This window comes from Salmo trutta, chromosome 2 (genome assembly GCF_901001165.1).
Source record: "Salmo trutta chromosome 2, fSalTru1.1, whole genome shotgun sequence".
NCBI classification, from domain to species: domain Eukaryota; kingdom Metazoa; phylum Chordata; class Actinopteri; order Salmoniformes; family Salmonidae; genus Salmo; species Salmo trutta.
The window spans coordinates 47,675,164-47,697,177 of record NC_042958.1 but is presented as its reverse complement, the minus strand read 5'-3'; the positions used below and the strand labels follow the sequence as shown (position 1 = coordinate 47,697,177).

The 22,014-nt window shown below is 46.2% G+C and overlaps 1 protein-coding gene across 10 annotated transcripts in view; it reads left to right on the top strand.

The window, feature by feature from the left end:
• The window catches only part of LOC115156125 (myocardin), a 191,963-nt gene that overhangs the window by 157,749 nt on the left and 12,200 nt on the right, over positions 1-22,014 (top strand). For all 10 annotated transcript variants that reach the window (XM_029703493.1, XM_029703467.1, XM_029703452.1 and 7 more), the window contains one exon: positions 13,667-13,881. In XM_029703493.1, the coding sequence (XP_029559353.1) occupies positions 13,667-13,881 (215 nt within the window). The remainder of the gene's footprint in view (positions 1-13,666; positions 13,882-22,014) is intronic.

The following is a 22,014-nucleotide window of genomic DNA, read 5'->3' as shown; positions in this document are numbered from 1 at the left end:
AATACTGGAAATACTAGTGTGCAAAAGAGCAAAAAAGTAAATAAAACAATTGGGGATGAGGTAGGTAGTTAGATGGGCTGTGTACAGCTGCAGCGATCGGTAAGCAGTGTTGTCATCATGTTTGACAGTCTCCTGGAGGGGAAGGAGTCTCCAAGAAATGGCCATATCACATATCACGATATGGACAGCCCCATCAAGAGGACCCTCCTGGATGATGTATTTTGGGAGAGAGTGGTAAGCATCCTGAAACCTATAGCAGTAGCCATTCCACGGATTGAGGGAGACAATGCCATCCTGTCTGATGTTTAGACTCTGCTTGCAGATGTAGGAGAAGAAATCCGTACTGCCCTGCCCACTTCACTGTTGCTCCAAGCAGAGGAAACTGCAGTTCTGAAATATATCAAAAAGCGTGAAGACTTCTGCCTGAAGCCCATACACGCCACAGCGTACATGTTGGACCCCAAGTATGCTGGCAAGAGCATCCTGTCTGGTGCAGAGATCAACAAGCCCTATGGTGTCATCACTACCATGTCTTGCCACCTTGGCCTGGATGAGGGCAAGGTTCTTGGCAGTCTGGCGAAGTATACTTCCAAGCAAGGGCTTTGGGATGGAGATGCAATATGGCAGTCGTGCCAAATATCTCATCAGCCACCTGGTAGAAGGGACTTTGTGGATCTGAGGCTCTTTCCCCTGTTGTCTCCATCATCCTACAAATCCCACCAACATCAGCCGCCTCAGAGCGCAACTGGTCCTTGTTTGGGAACACACACCAAAGCACGCAACAGGCTGACCACTACAAGGGTTGAAAAATTAGTGGCCATCCAGGCAAATTTAAGGCTTTTTGAGCCTGACAACGAGCCACCCTCAACAAGGTTGGAAAGTGACAGTGACGATGAGGCCTCAGAGTCTGATGTTCAAGAGATGGACATTGAGGAGGTCCAGGGAGAAGACATGGAAGCCTGAGAGGAAGACAACCAAAGCTTTAGTTTCTAGACTATCATTTTACAGATGTATGTTGAAAACGGTTTTGGGAGATGCAATGGATCATTCAATATTCCCTTTCTTTTGTTGTTCAGTGAAATCATCCCATGTGAAGAGTCAACTCATTTAATTAAAGTTCAATTCGTAACTAAATTTATTTGATTTTTTTCTATTGGAAGGATTTAATCATTTGCAATTATGTCTAATTATGATAAGGTAAAAGGTTTATGTTTCTGTCTCCATATTATATGATAAATATATCCAAGGCAAAAAACATCTACATTTAAATGTTATTACTATTAATTTGCATACATTTCTGTTAATTCCCATATATTCCCACGGAAAGTTTCCACCTCTGAATGTTCCCAAAAATGTGCAACCCTAGCCATAAGACTGCTAAATAGTTAGTCCGTGTAGCTATTTGGTTAACTATTTAACTATGTGAATTGACCCTTTTTGCACTAACTTTTTTGACTCAATCACATACGCTGCTGCTACTGTTTACTATCTGCCACTTTATTCCTAGTTATATGTACATACAGTATCTACCTCAATTACCTCGTAGACCTGCATATCGACTGTTACTGGTACCCCTTGTATATACTTACTTATTTAAAACTCTATATTGTTGGTTTAAGGGCTCGTAGGTAAGCATTTCACAGTTATATCCGGTGCATGTGATAAATACAATTTGATTTGATTTAGCCAAGTTATCATTACTCATTGTGTATCTATTATAACTTGTATTATTACGTGTTTTACTTTTCTATTATTTCTCTATTTTCTTTCTCTCTACATTGTTGGGAAGAGCCCGTCACTAAGCATTTCACTGTTAGTCCACACCTGTCGTTTACGAAGCATGTGACAAATTGTCACGTATGCTCCCTCTCTGACCTCTAGGTCGCCAGACTGCTGATTATTACGCACACCTGTCACCATCGTCACATGCTTAATGACACTCACCTGGACTCCACCACCTCCTTGATTACCTGTCCTATTTATGTCACTCCCTTTGGCTCCTTCCCCAGGCGTTATTGTTTCTGTATCTGTTTCATGTTGGTGTGCTGTTCGTGTTTTGTTTGTTTATTTATTAAATGTATTCACTCCCTGAACTTGCTTCCCGACTCTGAGCTTACATCGTTACAGAATAACGCCTCACCAAAGGGAAGCATCAGGGAGTGTTTTTTGTTTTTATGTCGAAGGTGACGTCGGGTCTGGGTTCCGCTGCCGGAGCAACAGAGGATGCCTCAGCTGGCTCTTCAGACTTTCATGCCTCAGCTCGTCAGGTTTTCAAGACTCGGTAGGCTCGACAGGCTCCCATGCTACAGCTGGCTCGCCAGGCTCCGGCGCTTCTGGCTGCTTGTCAGGTTCCTGTGCTTCTACGGAAGTGACCGGTCCGCACCTGATCCCCGGGAACGTCTCTCTGGTCGTTGTCTTGCGGCTGGAGCCGTGCGTCAGAGAGGGGGTGCTGTTTCGTCTGCTCCTTCTTCGGCGCTCTAGGTCGCCAGGCTCCCCTGCCCCAGCCGGCTCAACAGGTTCCCGCGCTTCGGCAGAGGTGATCGGTCCAGCCCTGATCCACGGGATCGTCCCTTTTGTCAGCTTCCTGCGGCTGGAGCCACGCGTCAGGGAGGGGGTACTGTCACGTATACTCCCTCTCTGACCTCTAGGTCATCAGACTGCTGATTATTACTCACACCTGTCACCATCGTCACGCACACCAGTGCTTATTGACACTCACCTAGACTCCATCACCTCCTTGATTACCTGTCCTATTTATGTCACTCCCTTTGGTTCCTTCCCCAGGCATTATTGTTTCATGTCGGTGCGCTGTTCGTGTTTCTTGTTTTGTTTCTATATTAAATGTATTCACTCCCTGAACTTGCATCCCGACTCTCAGCGTACATCATTACACAAATACAATTTTATTTTATTTGATAATAGCCCAGAGGTGACCTGTTCTGTCCCTGACTGGGACTAAAGTAGGCAACCCTACTTCCTGAATAGAGAGAGAGAACTGAGACAGAAAGCATGCAGGGCATTCAATGTTATTACAATTTTGCTAAAACGAATTGAATGTGTCATTGAACTGATTGCACTTGGCATTGAGGTGTAGGGTTTCACCCAATGGGACAAACACCCCATGACAGAGTTCTGTAAGATTGCATGGAGGGCAGAATTTGGCCAATATCCACTAATAATAAAAATGAAAAAAAGAGCAATTCAGTTTTGGAAACATCTCAAATACCCCCTCGCATATCATTACCAAGCCCTGCAATGCCAAGAGCTGAGCAAAGAAAATAGTCCCCTCATCCAGCTGGTCCTGGGGCTGAGTTCACAAACCAGTTCTACTAACACACTGAAGCCTCAGGACCAGAACATCCAATCAATCAGAATAAACAAAGTTACAACAGTCAAAACAAAACCACATGACCTATTGAGAAACACAATCACAAAGCAAAATGCAATACACAATGGAAAACTATTTGACTTATTGACTATTTGAGAGAGATCCAACCAACAGGATATAACACCCAGGTGAGTGCACAAGGCCATGTGTGAAGGACCAGAGGAAGACACAGAGCGGGGCTGATGGTGTGATTGAAACCAGGTTTGACTCTTGGCAGGTCACATGTTCTCATACTAAACGAGACACACACACACACATTACCACCCTCCTCCCCTCTCCTGGCTCTGTCCCAGTGCTAACCTCAGGCTCTGCTCCTCCAGATAGCACAGTCTCTCTCAGCTAAACCAATAAAGGCTCTCTGTTCACTATCACTTCAGCCAATCAGGGCTGTGTTCACTGTAAAGTGGCGATGTCAGTCTCTGCCCACTGCAGAGTAGCACCTTGGGGCTAAGTGTTGGACTAGGTGACAGTGAAGAAGAGCAGTGTGTGAATACTGATGTTAAACAATAGAGTGGATAGGGACTGTGTTGTGCAGAGCGGTGTGTGAATACTGATGTTAAACAATAGAGTAGATAGGGACTGTGTTGTACAGAGCGGTGTGTGAATACTGATGTTAAACAATAAAGCGGATAGGGACTGTGTTGTACAGAGCGGTGTGTGAATACTGATGTTAAACAATAGAGCCGATACGAACTGTGTTGTGCATAGCGGTGTGTGAATACTGATGTTAAACAATAAAGCGGATAGAGACTGTGTTGTACAGAGCGGTGTGTGAATACTGATGTTAAACAATAGAGTGGATAGGGACTGTGTTGTACATAGCGGTGTGTGAATACTGATGTTAAACAATAGAGTGGATAGGGACTGTGTTGTACAGAGCGGTGTGTGAATACTGATGTTAAACAATAGAGTGGATAGGGACTGTGTTGTACATAGCGGTGTGTGAATACTGATGTTAAACAATAGAGTGGATAGGGACTGTGTTGTACAGAGCGGTGTGTGAATACTGATGTTAAACTATAGAGTGGATAGGGACTGTGTTGTACAGAGCGGTGTGTGAATACTGATGTTAAACAATAGAGTGGATAGGGACTGTGTTGTACAGAGCGGTGTGTGAATACTGATGTTAAACAATAGAGTGGATAGGGACTGTGTTGTACATAGCGGTGTGTGAATACTGATGTTAAACAATAGAGTGGATAGGGACTGTGTTGTACAGAGCGGTGTGTGAATACTGATGTTAAACAATAGAGTGGATAGGGACTGTGTTGTACATAGCGGTGTGTGAATACTGATGTTAAACAATAGAGTGGATAGGGACTGTGTTGTACAGAGCGGTGTGTGAATACTGATGTTAAACAATAGAGCGGATAGAGACTGTGTTGTACAGAGCGGTGTGTGAATACTGATGTTAAACAATAGAGCGGATAGGGACTGTGTTGTACAGAGCGGTGTGTGAATACTGATGTTAAACAATAGAGCGGATAGGGACTGTGTTGTACAGAGCGGTGTGTGAATACTGATGTTAAACAATAGAGCGGATAGGGACTGTGTTGTACAGAGCGGTGTGTGAATACTGATGTTAAACAATAGAGTGGATAGGGACTGTGTTGTACAGAGCGGTGTGTGAATACTGATGTTAAACAATAGAGCGGATAGGGACTGTGTTGTACAGAGCGGTGTGTGAATACTGATGTTAAACAATAGAGCGGATAGGGACTGTGTTGTACAGAGCGGTGTGTGAATACTGATGTTAAACTATAGAGCAGATACGAACTGTGTTGTACAGAGCGGTGTGTGAATACTGATGTTAAACTATAGAGCGGATAGGGACTGTGTTGTACAGAGCGGTGTGTGAATACTGATGTTAAACAATAGAGTGGATAGGGACTGTGTTGTACAGAGCGGTGTGTGAATACTGATGTTAAACAATAGAGCGGATAGAGACTGTGTTGTACAGAGCGGTGTGTGAATACTGATGTTAAACAATAGAGTGGATAGGGACTGTGTTGTACAGAGCGGTGTGTGAATACTGATGTTAAACAATAGAGTGGATAGGGACTGTGTTGTACAGAGCGGTGTGTGAATACTGATGTTAAACAATAGAGCAGATACGAACTGTGTTGTACATAGCGGTGTGTGAATACTGATGTTAAACAATAGAGTGGATAGGGACTGTGTTGTACAGAGCGGTGTGTGAATACTGATGTTAAACAATAGAGCGGATAGAGACTGTGTTGTGCAGAGCGGTGTGTGAATACTGATGTTAAACAATAGAGTGGATAGGGACTTTGTTGTACAGAGCGGTGTGTGAATACTGATGTTAAACAATAGAGCGGATAGAGACTGTGTTGTACAGAGCGGTGTGTGAATACTGATGTTAAACTATAGAGTGGATAGGGACTGTGTTGTACAGAGCGGTGTGTGAATACTGATGTTAAACAATAGAGCGGATAGGGACTGTGTTGTACAGAGCGGTGTGTGAATACTGATGTTAAACAAAAGAGTGGATAGGGACTGTGTTGTACAGAGCGGTGTGTGAATACTGATGTTAAACAATAGAGTGGATAGGGACTGTGTTGTACAGAGCGGTGTGTGAATACTGATGTTAAACAATAGAGCAGATACGAACTGTGTTGTACAGAGCGGTGTGTGAATACTGATGTTAAACAATAGAGCGGATAGAGACTGTGTTGTACAGAGCGGTGTGTGAATACTGATGTTAAACAATAGAGTGGATAGAGACTGTGTTGTACATTGCGGTGTGTGAATACTGATGTTAAACAATAGAGCGGATAGGGACTGTGTTGTACAGAGCGGTGTGTGAATACTGATGTTAAACAATAGAGCGGATAGGGACTGTGTTGTACAGAGCGGTGTGTGAATACTGATGGTAAACAATAGAGCGGATAGGGACTGTGTTGTACAGAGCGGTGTGTGAATACTGATGTTAAACAATAGAGTGGATAGGGACTGTGTTGTACAGAGCGGTGTGTGAATACTGATGTTAAACTATAGAGCAGATAGAGACTGTGTTGTACAGAGCGGTGTGTGAATACTGATGTTAAACAATAGAGCGGATAGGGACTGTGTTGTACAGAGCGGTGTGTGAATACTGATGTTAAACAATAGAGCGGATAGGGACTGTGTTGTACAGAGCGGTGTGTGAATACTGATGTTAAACAATAGAGCGGATAGGGACTGTGTTGTACAGAGCGGTGTGTGAATACTGATGTTAAACAATAGAGTGGATAGGGACTGTGTTGTACAGAGCGGTGTGTGAATACTGATGTTAAACAATAGAGTGGATAGGGACTGTGTTGTACAGAGCGGTGTGTGAATACTGATGTTAAACAATAGAGTGGATAGGGACTGTGTTGTACAGAGCGGTGTGTGAATACTGATGTTAAACAATAGAGCAGATACGAACTGTGTTGTACATAGCGGTGTGTGAATACTGATGTTAAACAATAGAGTGGATAGGGACTGTGTTGTACAGAGCGGTGTGTGAATACTGATGTTAAACAATAGAGCGGATAGAGACTGTGTTGTGCAGAGCGGTGTGTGAATACTGATGTTAAACAATAGAGTGGATAGGGACTTTGTTGTACAGAGCGGTGTGTGAATACTGATGTTAAACAATAGAGCGGATAGAGACTGTGTTGTACAGAGCGGTGTGTGAATACTGATGTTAAACTATAGAGTGGATAGGGACTGTGTTGTACAGAGCGGTGTGTGAATACTGATGTTAAACAATAGAGCGGATAGGGACTGTGTTGTACAGAGCGGTGTGTGAATACTGATGTTAAACAAAAGAGTGGATAGGGACTGTGTTGTACAGAGCGGTGTGTGAATACTGATGTTAAACAATAGAGTGGATAGGGACTGTGTTGTACAGAGCGGTGTGTGAATACTGATGTTAAACAATAGAGCAGATACGAACTGTGTTGTACAGAGCGGTGTGTGAATACTGATGTTAAACAATAGAGCGGATAGAGACTGTGTTGTACAGAGCGGTGTGTGAATACTGATGTTAAACAATAGAGTGGATAGAGACTGTGTTGTACATTGCGGTGTGTGAATACTGATGTTAAACAATAGAGTAGATAGGGACTGTGTTGTACAGAGCGGTGTGTGAATACTGATGTTAAACAATACAGTGGATAGGGACTGTGTTGTACAGAGCGGTGTGTGAATACTGATGGTAAACAATAGAGCGGATAGGGACTGTGTTGTACAGAGCGGTGTGTGAATACTGATGTTAAACAATAGAGTGGATAGGGACTGTGTTGTACAGAGCGGTGTGTGAATACTGATGTTAAACAATAGAGTGGATAGGGACTGTGTTGTACAGAGCGGTGTGTGAATACTGATGTTAAACAATAGAGCGGATAGGGACTGTGTTGTACAGAGCGGTGTGTGAATACTGATGTTAAACAATAGAGCGGATAGGGACTGTGTTGTACAGAGCGGTGTGTGAATACTGATGTTAAACTATAGAGTGGATAGGGACTGTGTTGTACAGAGCGGTGTGTGAATACTGATGTTAAACAATAGAGCGGATAGGGACTGTGTTGTACAGAGCGGTGTGTGAATACTGATGTTAAACTATAGAGTGGATAGAGACTGTGTTGTACAGAGCGGTGTGTGAATACTGATGTTAAACAATAGAGTGGATAGGGACTGTGTTGTACAGAGCGGTGTGTGAATACTGATGTTAAACAATAGAGTGGATAGGGACTGTGTTGTACAGAGCGGTGTGTGAATACTGATGTTAAACAATAGAGCAGATACGAACTGTGTTGTACAGAGCGGTGTGTGAATACTGATGTTAAACAATAGAGCGGATAGAGACTGTGTTGTACAGAGCGGTGTGTGAATACTGATGTTAAACAATAGAGTGGATAGAGACTGTGTTGTACATAGCGGTGTGTGAATACTGATGTTAAACAATAGAGTAGATAGGGACTGTGTTGTACAGAGCGGTGTGTGAATACTGATGTTAAACAATAGAGCGGATAGGGACTGTGTTGTACAGAGCGGTGTGTGAATACTGATTTTAAACAATAGAGCGGATAGGGACTGTGTTGTACAGAGCGGTGTGTGAATACTGATGTTAAACAATAGAGCGGATAGGGACTGTGTTGTACATAGCGGTGTGTGAATACTGATGTTAAACAATAGAGCGGATAGGGACTGTGTTGTACAGAGCGGTGTGTGAATACTGATGTTAAACTATAGAGTGGATAGGGACTGTGTTGTACATAGCGGTGTGTGAATACTGATGTTAAACAATAGAATGGATAGGGACTGTGTTGTACAGAGCGGTGTGTGAATACTGATGTTAAACAATAGAGTGGATAGGGACTGTGTTGTACAGAGCGGTGTGTGAATACTGATGTTAAACAATAGAGTGGATAGAGACTGTGTTGTACAGAGCGGTGTGTGAATACTGATGTTAAACAATACAGTGGATAGGGACTGTGTTGTACAGAGCGGTGTGTGAATACTGATGTTAAACAATAGAGTGGATAGGGACTGTGTTGTACAGAGCGGTGTGTGAATACTGATGTTAAACAATAGAGTGGATAGGGACTGTGTTGTACAGAGCGGTGTGTGAATACTGATGTTAAACAATAGAGCGGATAGGGACTGTGTTGTACAGAGCGGTGTGTGAATACTGATGTTAAACAATAGAGCGGATAGGGACTGTGTTGTACAGAGCGGTGTGTGAATACTGATGTTAAACTATAGAGTGGATAGGGACTGTGTTGTACAGAGCGGTGTGTGAATACTGATGTTAAACAATAGAGCGGATAGGGACTGTGTTGTACAGAGCGGTGTGTGAATACTGATGTTAAACTATAGAGTGGATAGAGACTGTGTTGTACAGAGCGGTGTGTGAATACTGATGTTAAACAATAGAGTGGATAGGGACTGTGTTGTACAGAGCGGTGTGTGAATACTGATGTTAAACAATAGAGTGGATAGGGACTGTGTTGTACAGAGCGGTGTGTGAATACTGATGTTAAACAATAGAGCAGATACGAACTGTGTTGTACAGAGCGGTGTGTGAATACTGATGTTAAACAATAGAGCGGATAGAGACTGTGTTGTACAGAGCGGTGTGTGAATACTGATGTTAAACAATAGAGTGGATAGAGACTGTGTTGTACATAGCGGTGTGTGAATACTGATGTTAAACAATAGAGTAGATAGGGACTGTGTTGTACAGAGCGGTGTGTGAATACTGATGTTAAACAATAGAGCGGATAGGGACTGTGTTGTACAGAGCGGTGTGTGAATACTGATGTTAAACAATAGAGCGGATAGGGACTGTGTTGTACAGAGCGGTGTGTGAATACTGATGTTAAACAATAGAGCGGATAGGGACTGTGTTGTACATAGCGGTGTGTGAATACTGATGTTAAACAATAGAGCGGATAGGGACTGTGTTGTACAGAGCGGTGTGTGAATACTGATGTTAAACTATAGAGTGGATAGGGACTGTGTTGTACATAGCGGTGTGTGAATACTGATGTTAAACAATAGAATGGATAGGGACTGTGTTGTACAGAGCGGTGTGTGAATACTGATGTTAAACAATAGAGTGGATAGGGACTGTGTTGTACAGAGCGGTGTGTGAATACTGATGTTAAACAATAGAGTGGATAGAGACTGTGTTGTACAGAGCGGTGTGTGAATACTGATGTTAAACAATACAGTGGATAGGGACTGTGTTGTACAGAGCGGTGTGTGAATACTGATGTTAAACAATAGAGTGGATAGGGACTATGTTGTACATAGCGGTGTGTGAATACTGATGTTAAAATATAGAGCGGATAGAGACTGTGTTGTACAGAGCAGTGTGTGAATACTGATGTTAAACTATAGAGCGGATAGGGACTGTGTTGTACAGAGCGGTGTGTGAATACTGATGTTAAACAATAGAGTGGATAGGGACTGTGTTGTACAGAGCGGTGTGTGAATACTGATGTTAAACAATAAAGCGGATAGGGACTGTGTTGTACAGAGCGGTGTGTGAATACTGATGTTAAACTATAGAGCGGATAGAGACTGTGTTGTACAGAGCAGTGTGTGAATACTGATGTTAAACTATAGAGTGGATAGAGACTGTGTTGTACAGAGCGGTGTGTGAATACTGATGTTAAACAATAGAGTGGATAGGGACTGTGTTGTACAGAGCGGTGTGTGAATACTGATGTTAAACAATAGAGCGGATAGGGACTGTGTTGTACAGAGCGGTGTGTGAATACTGATGTTAAACTATAGAGTGGATAGAGACTGTGTTGTACAGAGCGGTGTGTGAATACTGATGTTAAACAATAGAGTGGATAGGGACTGTGTTGTACAGAGCGGTGTGTGAATACTGATGTTAAACAATAGAGCAGATACGAACTGTGTTGTACATAGCGGTGTGTGAATACTGATGTTAAACAATAGAGTGGATAGGGACTGTGTTGTACAGAGCGGTGTGTGAATACTGATGTTAAACAATAGAGCGGATAGAGACTGTGTTGTGCAGAGCGGTGTGTGAATACTGATGTTAAACAATAGAGTGGATAGGGACTGTGTTGTACAGAGCGGTGTGTGAATACTGATGTTAAACAATAGAGCGGATAGAGACTGTGTTGTACAGAGCGGTGTGTGAATACTGATGTTAAACTATAGAGTGGATAGGGACTGTGTTGTACAGAGCGGTGTGTGAATACTGATGTTAAACAATAGAGCGGATAGGGACTGTGTTGTACAGAGCGGTGTGTGAATACTGATGTTAAACAATAGAGCGGATAGGGACTGTGTTGTACAGAGCGGTGTGTGAATACTGATGTTAAACAATAGAGTGGATAGGGACTGTGTTGTACAGAGCGGTGTGTGAATACTGATGTTAAACAATAGAGCAGATACGAACTGTGTTGTACAGAGCGGTGTGTGAATACTGATGTTAAACAATAGAGCGGCTAGAGACTGTGTTGTACAGAGCGGTGTGTGAATACTGATGTTAAACAATAGAGTGGATAGAGACTGTGTTGTACATAGCGGTGTGTGAATACTGATGTTAAACAATAGAGTAGATAGGGACTGTGTTGTACAGAGCGGTGTGTGAATACTGATGTTAAACAATAGAGCGGATAGGGACTGTGTTGTACAGAGCGGTGTGTGAATACTGATGTTAAACAATAGAGCGGATAGGGACTGTGTTGTACAGAGTGGTGTGTGAATACTGATGTTAAACAATAGAGTGGATAGGGACTGTGTTGTACAGAGCGGTGTGTGAATACTGATGTTAAACAATAGAGCGGAAAGGGACTGTGTTGTACAGAGCGGTGTGTGAATACTGATGTTAAACAATAGAGCGGATAGGGACTGTGTTGTACAGAGCGGTGTGTGAATACTGATGTTAAACAATAGAGCGGATAGGGACTGTGTTGTACAGAGCGGTGTGTGAATACTGATGTTAAACTATAGAGCAGATACGAACTGTGTTGTACAGAGCGGTGTGTGAATACTGATGTTAAACTATAGAGTGGATAGGGACTGTGTTGTACAGAGCGGTGTGTGAATACTGATGTTAAACAATAGAGTGGATAGGGACTGTGTTGTACATAGCGGTGTGTGAATACTGATGTTAAACAATAGAGTGGATAGGGACTGTGTTGTACAGAGCGGTGTGTGAATACTGATGTTAAACAATAGAGCGGATAGTGACTGTGTTGTACAGAGCGGTGTGTGAATACTGATGTTAAACAATAGAGTGGATAGGGACTGTGTTGTACATATCGGTGTGTGAATACTGATGTTAAACAATAGAGCGGATAGGGACTGTGTTGTACAGAGAGGTGTGTGAATACTGATGTTAAACAATAGAGCGGATAGGGACTGTGTTGTACATAGCGGTGTGTGAATACTGATGTTAAACAATAGAGTGGATAGGGACTGTGTTGTACAGAGCGGTGTGTGAATACTGATGTTAAACAAGAGTGGATAGGGACTGTGTTGTACAGAGCGGTGTGTGAATACTGATGTTAAACAATAGAGTGGATAGGGACTGTGTTGTACAGAGCGGTGTGTGAATACTGATGTTAAACAATAGAGCAGATACGAACTGTGTTGTACATAGCGGTGTGTGAATACTGATGTTAAACAATAGAGTGGATAGGGACTGTGTTGTACAGAGCGGTGTGTGAATACTGATGTTAAACAATAGAGCGGATAGAGACTGTGTTGTACAGAGCGGTGTGTGAATACTGATGTTAAACTATAGAGTGGATAGGGACTGTGTTGTACAGAGCGGTGTGTGAATACTGATGTTAAACAATAGAGCGGATAGGGACTGTGTTGTACAGAGCGGTGTGTGAATACTGATGTTAAACAAAAGAGCGGATAGGGACTGTGTTGTACAGAGCGGTGTGTGAATACTGATGTTAAACTATAGAGCAGATACGAACTGTGTTGTACAGAGCGGTGTGTGAATACTGATGTTAAACTATAGAGTGGATAGGGACTGTGTTGTACAGAGCGGTGTGTGAATACCTATGTTAAACTATAGAGTGGATAGGGACTGTGTTGTACAGAGCGGTGTGTGAATACTGATGTTAAACAATAGAGCGGATAGGGACTGTGTTGTACAGAGCGGTGTGTGAATACTGATGTTAAACAAAAGAGCGGATAGGGACTGTGTTGTACAGAGCGGTGTGTGAATACTGATGTTAAACAATAGAGTGGATAGGGACTGTGTTGTACATAGCGGTGTGTGAATACTGATGTTAAACAATAGAGTGGATAGGGACTGTGTTGTACAGAGCGGTGTGTGAATACTGATGTTAAACAATAGAGCGGATAGTGACTGTGTTGTACAGAGCGGTGTGTGAATACTGATGTTAAACAATAGAGTGGATAGGGACTGTGTTGTACAGAGCAGTGTTGTGGCACACAGACAGGAACAGACAGGAACATATTGTACATTCACACAGAGACCAAATCTTCCACTAACACACAACCCTACAATTTGGGTTTTGTTTTAACCTCTAAATCTTTAAAGATATGAACATACTTGTTCATGTTTTAAAACCCTTGAATTCTAAGCCGTCTTTGCCGTTATCTCACCGTGTGTCAGGTTTCAGTCCTCCGTTTCTCTGTGTGTGATTGAACTGTGTGGTTATCGCTGTAGTGAACCACGTGAACCACATCAACTTCTCATCATCCCCTCTCTTCCCTCTCTGTATCTCTCTCCCTCCCTCCTTTCTCTCTCTCCAGTAAACCATGGGACGTTTCCTAAGCAGGAGGACTCGTATGCGTTCGAGGAGGACAGCAGCAGTGACAGTCTGTCTCCAGAGCAACCCCACAGTGACAGTCTGTCTCCAGAGCAACCCCACAGTGACGAGTCCCAGGGGTCCGCATGCCCCTCTTCTGAAGCCATTGGCAGCACCCCCTCCTCCTCATCATCACCAGCCCTCACTGGACCTAGACAGGTAATACTCCTCCTCATCATCACCATCCCTCACTAGACCTAGACATGTCATTTGTATTTGTATTTATTATGGATCCCCATAATTTGTAAAAAAAAAAATTATATTGTGTTATTGACTGTACGTTTGTTTATCCCATGTGTAACTCTGTGTTGTTGTTTGTCGAACTGCTTTGCTTTATCTTGGCCAGGTCACAGTTGTAAATGAGAACTTGTTCTCAACTGGCCTACCTGGTTAAATAAAGGTGAAATGAATAATAAAAGTTCCTGCCAAGGCAGCAGCTACTCTTCCTGGGGTCCAGCAAAATTAAAGCAGTTATACAATTTAAAAACATTACAACACATTCACAACAGATTTCACAATACACTGTGTGCCTTCAGGCCACTACTCCACTACCACATATCTACACAAAATCCATGTGTACGTGTGTATATTATCGTATGTGTGTATGCATGTGTCTGTTTGTGTTGATTCACAGTCCCCGCTGTTACATAAGTTGTATTTTTATCTGTTTTTTAAACCTAGTTTCACTGCTGCATTACCAGCCCTAGACAGGTAATACTCCTCCTCCTCATCACCAGCCCTAGACAGGTAATACTCCTCCTTCTCACCAGCCCTAGACAGGTAATACTCCTCCTCCTCATCACCAGCCCTAGACAGGCAATACTCCTCCTCCTCACCAGCTCTAGACACGTAATACTCCTCCTCCTCACCAGCCCTAGACAGGTAATACTCCTCCTCCTCATCACCAGCCCTAGACAGGCAATACTCCTCCTCCTCACCAGCTCTAGACACGTAATACTCCTCCTCCTCACCAGCCCTAGACACGTAATACTCCTCCTCCTCACCAGCCCTAGACAGGTAATACTCCTCCTCCTCATCACCAGCCCTAGACAGGCAATACTCCTCCTCCTCACCAGCCCTAGACACGTAATACTCCTCCCCCTCACCAGCCCTAGACACGTAATACTCCTCCTCCTCACCAGCCCTAGACAGGTAATACTCCTCCTCCTCATCACCAGCCCTAGACAGGTAATACTCCTCCTCCTAACCAGCCCTAGACAGGTAATACTCCTCCTCCTCATCACCAGCCCTAGACAGTTAATCCTCCTCATCATCAGCCCTAGACAGGTAATACTCCTCCTCCTCATCACCAGCCCTAGACAGGTAATACTCCTCCTCCTGCTCACCAGCCCTAGACAGGTAATCCTCCTCCTTCTCACCAGTCCTAGATAGGTAATCCTCTTCCTCCTCCTCACCAGCCCGAGACAGTCAATCCTCCTCTTCCTCCTCATCACTAGCCCTAGACAGGTAATCCTCCTCCTCCTCCTCACCAGTCCTAGATAGGTAATCCTCCTCCTCCTCCTCACCAGCCCTAGACAGGCAAACCTCCTCTTCCTCCTCATCACCAGCCCTAGACAGGTATTCCTCCTCCTCATCACCAGCCCTAGACAGGTAGTACTCCTCCTCCTCATCACCAGCTCTAAACAGGTAATCCTCCTCCTCATCATCACCAGCCCTAGACAGGTAATACTCCTCCTCCTCCTTCTCACCAGCCCTAGACAGGTAATCCTCCTCCTCCTCACCAGCCCTAGACAGGTAATACTCTTCCTCCTCCTCTTTAACAGCCCTAGACAGGTAATACTCCTCCTCACCAGCCCTAGACAGGTGATCCTCCTCATCACCAGCCCTAGACAGGTAATCCTCCTCTTCCTCCTCATAAACAGCCCTAGACAGGTAATCCTCCTCCTCATCAACTGCCCTAGACAGGTAATCCTCCTCCTCATCAACAGCACTAGACAGGTAATACTCCTCCCCCTTCTCATCACCAGCCCTAGACAGGTAATACTCCTCCTCATCACCAGCCCTAGATAGGTAATAATCCTACTCCTCATTACCAGCCATAGACAGGTAATAATCCTCCTCCTCATCAACAGCCATAGACAGGTAATACTCCTCCTCCTCATCACCAGCCATAGACAGGTAATACTCCTCCTCATCACCAGCCCTAGACAGGTAATACTCCTCCTACTCACCATCCCTGACAGGTAATACTCCTCCTCCTCACCAGCCCTAGACAGGTAATACTCCTCGTCCTCACCAGCCCGAGAAAGGTAATCCTCCTCCTCCTCATCATCAAATCTAGACAGGTAATACTCCTCCTCATCACCAGCCCTAGACAAGTAATCCTCCTCCTCCTCCTCACCAGCCCTCGACAGGCAATCCTCCTCTTCCTCTTCATCACTAGACATAGACAGGTAATCCTCCTCCTCCTTCTCACCAGTCCTAGATAGGTAATCCTCCTCCTCCTCCACACCAGCCCTAGACAGGCAATCCTCCTCTTCCTCCTCATCACCAGCCCTAGACAGGTAATCCTCCTCCTCATCACCAGCCCTAGACAGGTAGTACTCCTCCTCCTCATCACCAGCTCTAGACAGGTAATCCTCCTCCTCATCATCACCAGCCCTAGACAGGTAATACTCCTCCTCCTCCTCATCACCAACCCTAGACAGGTAATACTCCTCCTCCTCCTTCTCACCAGCCCTAGACAGGTAATCCTCCTCCTCCTCACCAGACCTAGACAGGTAATACTCTTCCTCCTCCTCTTTAACAGCCCTAGACAGGTAATACTCCTCCTCCTTACCAGCCCTAGACAAGTGATCCTCCTCATCACCAGCCCTAGACAGGTAATCCTCCTCTTCCTCCTCATAAACAGCCCTAGACAGGTAATCCTCCTCCTCATCAACTGCCCTAGACAGGTAATCCTCCTCCTCATCAACAGAACTAGACAGGTAATACTCCTCCCCCTCCTCATCACCAGCCCTAGACAGGTAATCCTTCTCCTCCTCCTCACCAGCCCTAGACAGGTAATACTCCTCGCCTCCTCATCACCAGCCCTAGACATGTAAAACTCCTCCTCCTCCTCATCACTAGCCCTAGACAGGTAATCCTCCTCTTCCTCCTCCTCATCACCAGCCCTAGACAGGTAATACTATTCCTCCTCATCAACAACCCTAGACAGGTAATACTCCTCCTCCTCCTCATCACCAGCCCTAGACAGGTAATACTCCTCCTCCTCCTCCTCACCAGCCCAAGACAGGTAATCCTCCTCCTCATCACCAGCCCTAGATAGGTAATAATCCTACTCCTCATTACCAGCCATAGACAGGTAATAATCCTCCTCCTCATCAACAGCCATAGACAGGTAATACTCCTCCTCCTCATCACCAGCCATAGACAGGTAATACTCCTCCTCATCACCAGCCCTAGACAGGTAATACTCCTCCTACTCACCATCCCTGACAGGTAATACTCCTCCTCCTCACCAGCCCTAGACAGGTAATACTCCTCGTCCTCACCAGCCCGAGAAAGGTAATCCTCCTCCTCCTCATCATCAAATCTAGACAGGTAATACTCCTCCTCATCACCAGCCCTAGACAAGTAATCCTCCTCCTCCTCCTCACCAGCCCTCGACAGGCAATCCTCCTCTTCCTCCTCATCACTAGACATAGACAGGTAATCCTCCTCCTCCTTCTCACCAGTCCTAGATAGGTAATCCTCCTCCTCCTCCACACCAGCCCTAGACAGGCAATCCTCCTCTTCCTCCTCATCACCAGCCCTAGACAGGTAATCCTCCTCCTCATCACCAGCCCTAGACAGGTAGTACTCCTCCTCCTCATCACCAGCTCTAGACAGGTAATCCTCCTCCTCATCATCACCAGCCCTAGACAGGTAATACTCCTCCTCCTCCTCATCACCAACCCTAGACAGGTAATACTCCTCCTCCTCCTTCTCACCAGCCCTAGACAGGTAATCCTCCTCCTCCTCACCAGACCTAGACAGGTAATACTCTTCCTCCTCCTCTTTAACAGCCCTAGACAGGTAATACTCCTCCTCCTTACCAGCCCTAGACAAGTGATCCTCCTCATCACCAGCCCTAGACAGTTAATCCTCCTCTTCCTCCTCATAAACAGCCCTAGACAGGTAATCCTCCTCCTCATCAACTGCCCTAGACAGGTAATCCTCCTCCTCATCAACAGAACTAGACAGGTAATACTCCTCCCCCTCCTCATCACCAGCCCTAGACAGGTAATCCTTCTCCTCCTCCTCACCAGCCCTAGACAGGTAATACTCCTCGCCTCCTCATCACCAGCCCTAGACATGTAAAACTCCTCCTCCTCCTCATCACTAGCCCTAGACAGATAATCCTCCTCTTCCTCCTCCTCATCACCAGCCCTAGACAGGTAATACTATTCCTCCTCATCAACAACCCTAGACAGGTAATACTCCTCCTCCTCCTCATCACCAGCCCTAGACAGGTAATACTCCTCCTCCTCCTCCTCACCAGCCCAAGACAGGTAATCCTCCTCCTCATCACCAGCCCTAGACAGATAATACTCCTCCTCCTCCGCCTCATCACCAGCCCTAGACTGGTAATACTCCTCCTCCTCACCAGCCCTAGACAGGTAATACTCCTCCTCACCAGCCCTAGACAGGTAATACTCCTCCTCCTCACCAGGCCTAGACTGGTAATACTCCTCCTCCTCATCACCAGCCCTAGACAGGTAATACTCCTCCTCCTTACCAGCACTAGACAGGTAATACTCCTCCTCCTCACCAGCCCTAGACAGGTAATCCTCCTCCTCCTCCACACCAGCCCTAGACAGGCAATCCTCCTCTTCCTCCTCATCACCAGCCCTAGACAGGTAATCCTCCTCCTCATCACCAGCCCTAGACAGGTAGTACTCCTCCTCCTCATCACCAGCTCTAGACAGGTAATCCTCCTCCTCATCATCACCAGCCCTAGACAGGTAATACTCCTCCTCCTCCTCATCACCAACCCTAGACAGGTAATACTCCTCCTCCTCCTTCTCACCAGCCCTAGACAGGTAATCCTCCTCCTCCTCACCAGACCTAGACAGGTAATACTCTTCCTCCTCCTCTTTAACAGCCCTAGACAGGTAATACTCCTCCTCCTTACCAGCCCTAGACAAGTGATCCTCCTCATCACCAGCCCTAGACAGGTAATCCTCCTCTTCCTCCTCATAAACAGCCCTAGACAGGTAATCCTCCTCCTCATCAACTGCCCTAGACAGGTAATCCTCCTCCTCATCAACAGAACTAGACAGGTAATACTCCTCCCCCTCCTCATCACCAGCCCTAGACAGGTAATCCTTCTCCTCCTCCTCACCAGCCCTAGACAGGTAATACTCCTCGCCTCCTCATCACCAGCCCTAGACATGTAAAACTCCTCCTCCTCCTCATCACTAGCCCTAGACAGGTAATCCTCCTCTTCCTCCTCCTCATCACCAGCCCTAGACAGGTAATACTATTCCTCCTCATCAACAACCCTAGACAGGTAATACTCCTCCTCCTCCTCATCACCAGCCCTAGACAGGTAATACTCCTCCTCCTCCTCCTCACCAGCCCAAGACAGGTAATCCTCCTCCTCATCACCAGCCCTAGACAGATAATACTCCTCCTCCTCCGCCTCATCACCAGCCCTAGACTGGTAATACTCCTCCTCCTCACCAGCCCTAGACAGGTAATACTCCTCCTCCTCCTCACCAGCCCTAGACAGGTAATACTCCTCCTCCTCACCAGGCCTAGACTGGTAATACTCCTCCTCCTCATCACCAGCCCTAGACAGGTAATACTCCTCCTCCTTACCAGCACTAGACAGGTAATACTCCTCCTCCTCACCAGCCCTAGACAGGTAATACTCCTCCTCCTCATCACCAGCCCTAGACAGGTAATACTCCTCCTCCTCACCAGCCCTAGACAGGTAATACTCCTCCTCCTCATCACCAGCCCTAGACAGGCAATACTCCTCCTCCTCACCAGCCCTAGACACGTAATACTCCTCCTCCTCACCAGCCCTAGACAGGTAATACTCCTCCTCCTCATCACCAGCCCTAGACAGGTAATACTCCTCCTCCTCACCAGCCCTAGACAGGTAATTCTCCTCCTTCTCACCAGCCCTAGACACGTAATACTCCTCCCCCTCACCAGCCCTAGACAGGTAATACTCCTCCTCCTCATCACCAGCCCTAGACAGGCAATACTCCTCCTCCTCACCAGCCCTAGACACGTAATACTCCTCCTCATCACCAGCCCTAGACAGGTAATACTCCTCCTCCTCATTATCAGCCCTAGACAGGCAATACTCCTCCTCCTTACCAGCCCTAGACACGTAATAGTCCTCCTCCTCACCAGCCCTAGACAGGTAATACTCCTCCACCTCATTAACAGCCCTAGACAGGCAATACTCCTCCTCCTCACCAGCCCTAGACACGTAATAGTCCTCCTCCTCACCAGCCCTAGACAGGTAATACTCCTCCTCCTCACCAGCCCTAGACACGTAATACTCCTCCTCCTCACCAGCCCTAGACAGGTAATACTCCTCCTCCTCAACAGCCCTAGACACGTAATACTCCTCCTCCTCACCAGCCCTAGACAGGTAATACTCCTCCTCCTCATCAGCCCTAGACAGGTAATACTCCTCATCCTCACGAGCCCTAGACAGGTAATACTCCTCCTCCTCATCACCAGCCCTAGACAGTTAATCCTCCTCATCATCAGCCCTAGACAGGTAATACTCCTCCTCCTCATCACCAGCCCTAGACAGGTAATACTCCTCCTCCTCCTCACCAGCCCTCGACAGGCAATCCTCCTCCTCCTCCTTCTCACTAGCCCTAGACAGGTAATCCTCCTCCTCCTTCTCACCAGTCCTAGATAGGTATTCCTCCTCCTCCTCCTCACCAGCCCTAGACAGGCAATCCTCCTCTTCCTCCTCATCACCAGCTCTAGACAGGTAATCCTCCTCATCATCATCACCAGCCCTAGACAGGTAATACTCCTCCTCCTCCTCATCACCAACCCTAGACAGGTAATACTCCTCCTCCTCCTTCTCACCAGCCCTAGACAGGTAATCCTCCTCCTCCTCACCAGACCTAGACAGGTAATACTCTTCCTCCTCCTCTTTAACAGCCCTAGACAGGTAATACTCCTCCTCCTTACCAGCCCTAGACAAGTGATCCTCCTCATCACCAGCCCTAGACAGTTAATCCTCCTCTTCCTCCTCATAAACAGCCCTAGACAGGTAATCCTCCTCCTCATCAACTACCCTAGACAGGTAATCCTCCTCCTCATCAACAGCACTAGACAGGTAATACTCCTCCCCTCCTCATCACCAGCCCTAGACAGGTAATCCTCCTCTTCCTCCTCATTACCAGCCCTAGACAGGTAATCCTCCTCCTCATCAACAGCCCTAGACATGTAAAACTCCTCCTCCTCCTCATCACTAGCCCTAGACAGGTAATCCTCCTCTTCCTCCTCCTCATCACCAGCCCTAGACAGGTAATACTATTCCTCCTCATCAACAACCCTAGACAGGTAATACTCCTCCTCTCATCACCAGCCCTAGACAGGTAATACTCCTCCTCCGCCTCACCAGCCCAGACAGGTATCCTCCTCCTCATCACCAGCCCTAGACAGATATACTCCTCCTCCTCCGCCTCATCACCAGCCCTAGACTGGTAATACTCCTCTCCTCACCAGCCCTAGACAGGTAATACTCCTCCTCCTCATCACCAGCCCTAGACAGGTAATACTCCTCCTCCTCACCAGCCTAGACTGGTAAACTCCTCCTCTCATGACACCAGCCCTAGACGGTAATACTCCTCCTCCTTACCAGCCCTAGACAGGTAATACTCCTCCTCCTCACCAGCCCTAGACAGGTATACTCCTCCTCCTCATCACCAGCCCTAGACAGGTATACTCCTCCTCCTCACCACCCTAGACAGGTAATACTCCTCCTCCTCATCACCAGCCCTAGACAGACAATACTCCTCCTCCTCACCAGCCCTAGACACGTAATACTCCTCCTCCTCACCAGCCCTAGACAGGTAATACTCCTCCTCCTCATCACCAGCCCTAGACAGGTAATACTGCTCCTCCTCACCAGCCCTAGACAGGTAATACTCCTCCTCCTCACCAGCCCTAGACAGGTAATACTCCTCCTCCTCACCAGCCCTAGACAGGTAATACTACTCCTCCTCATCACCAGCCCTAGACAGGTAATACTCCTCCTCCTCACCAGCCCTAGACAGGTTTATCCTCCTCCTCATCACCAGC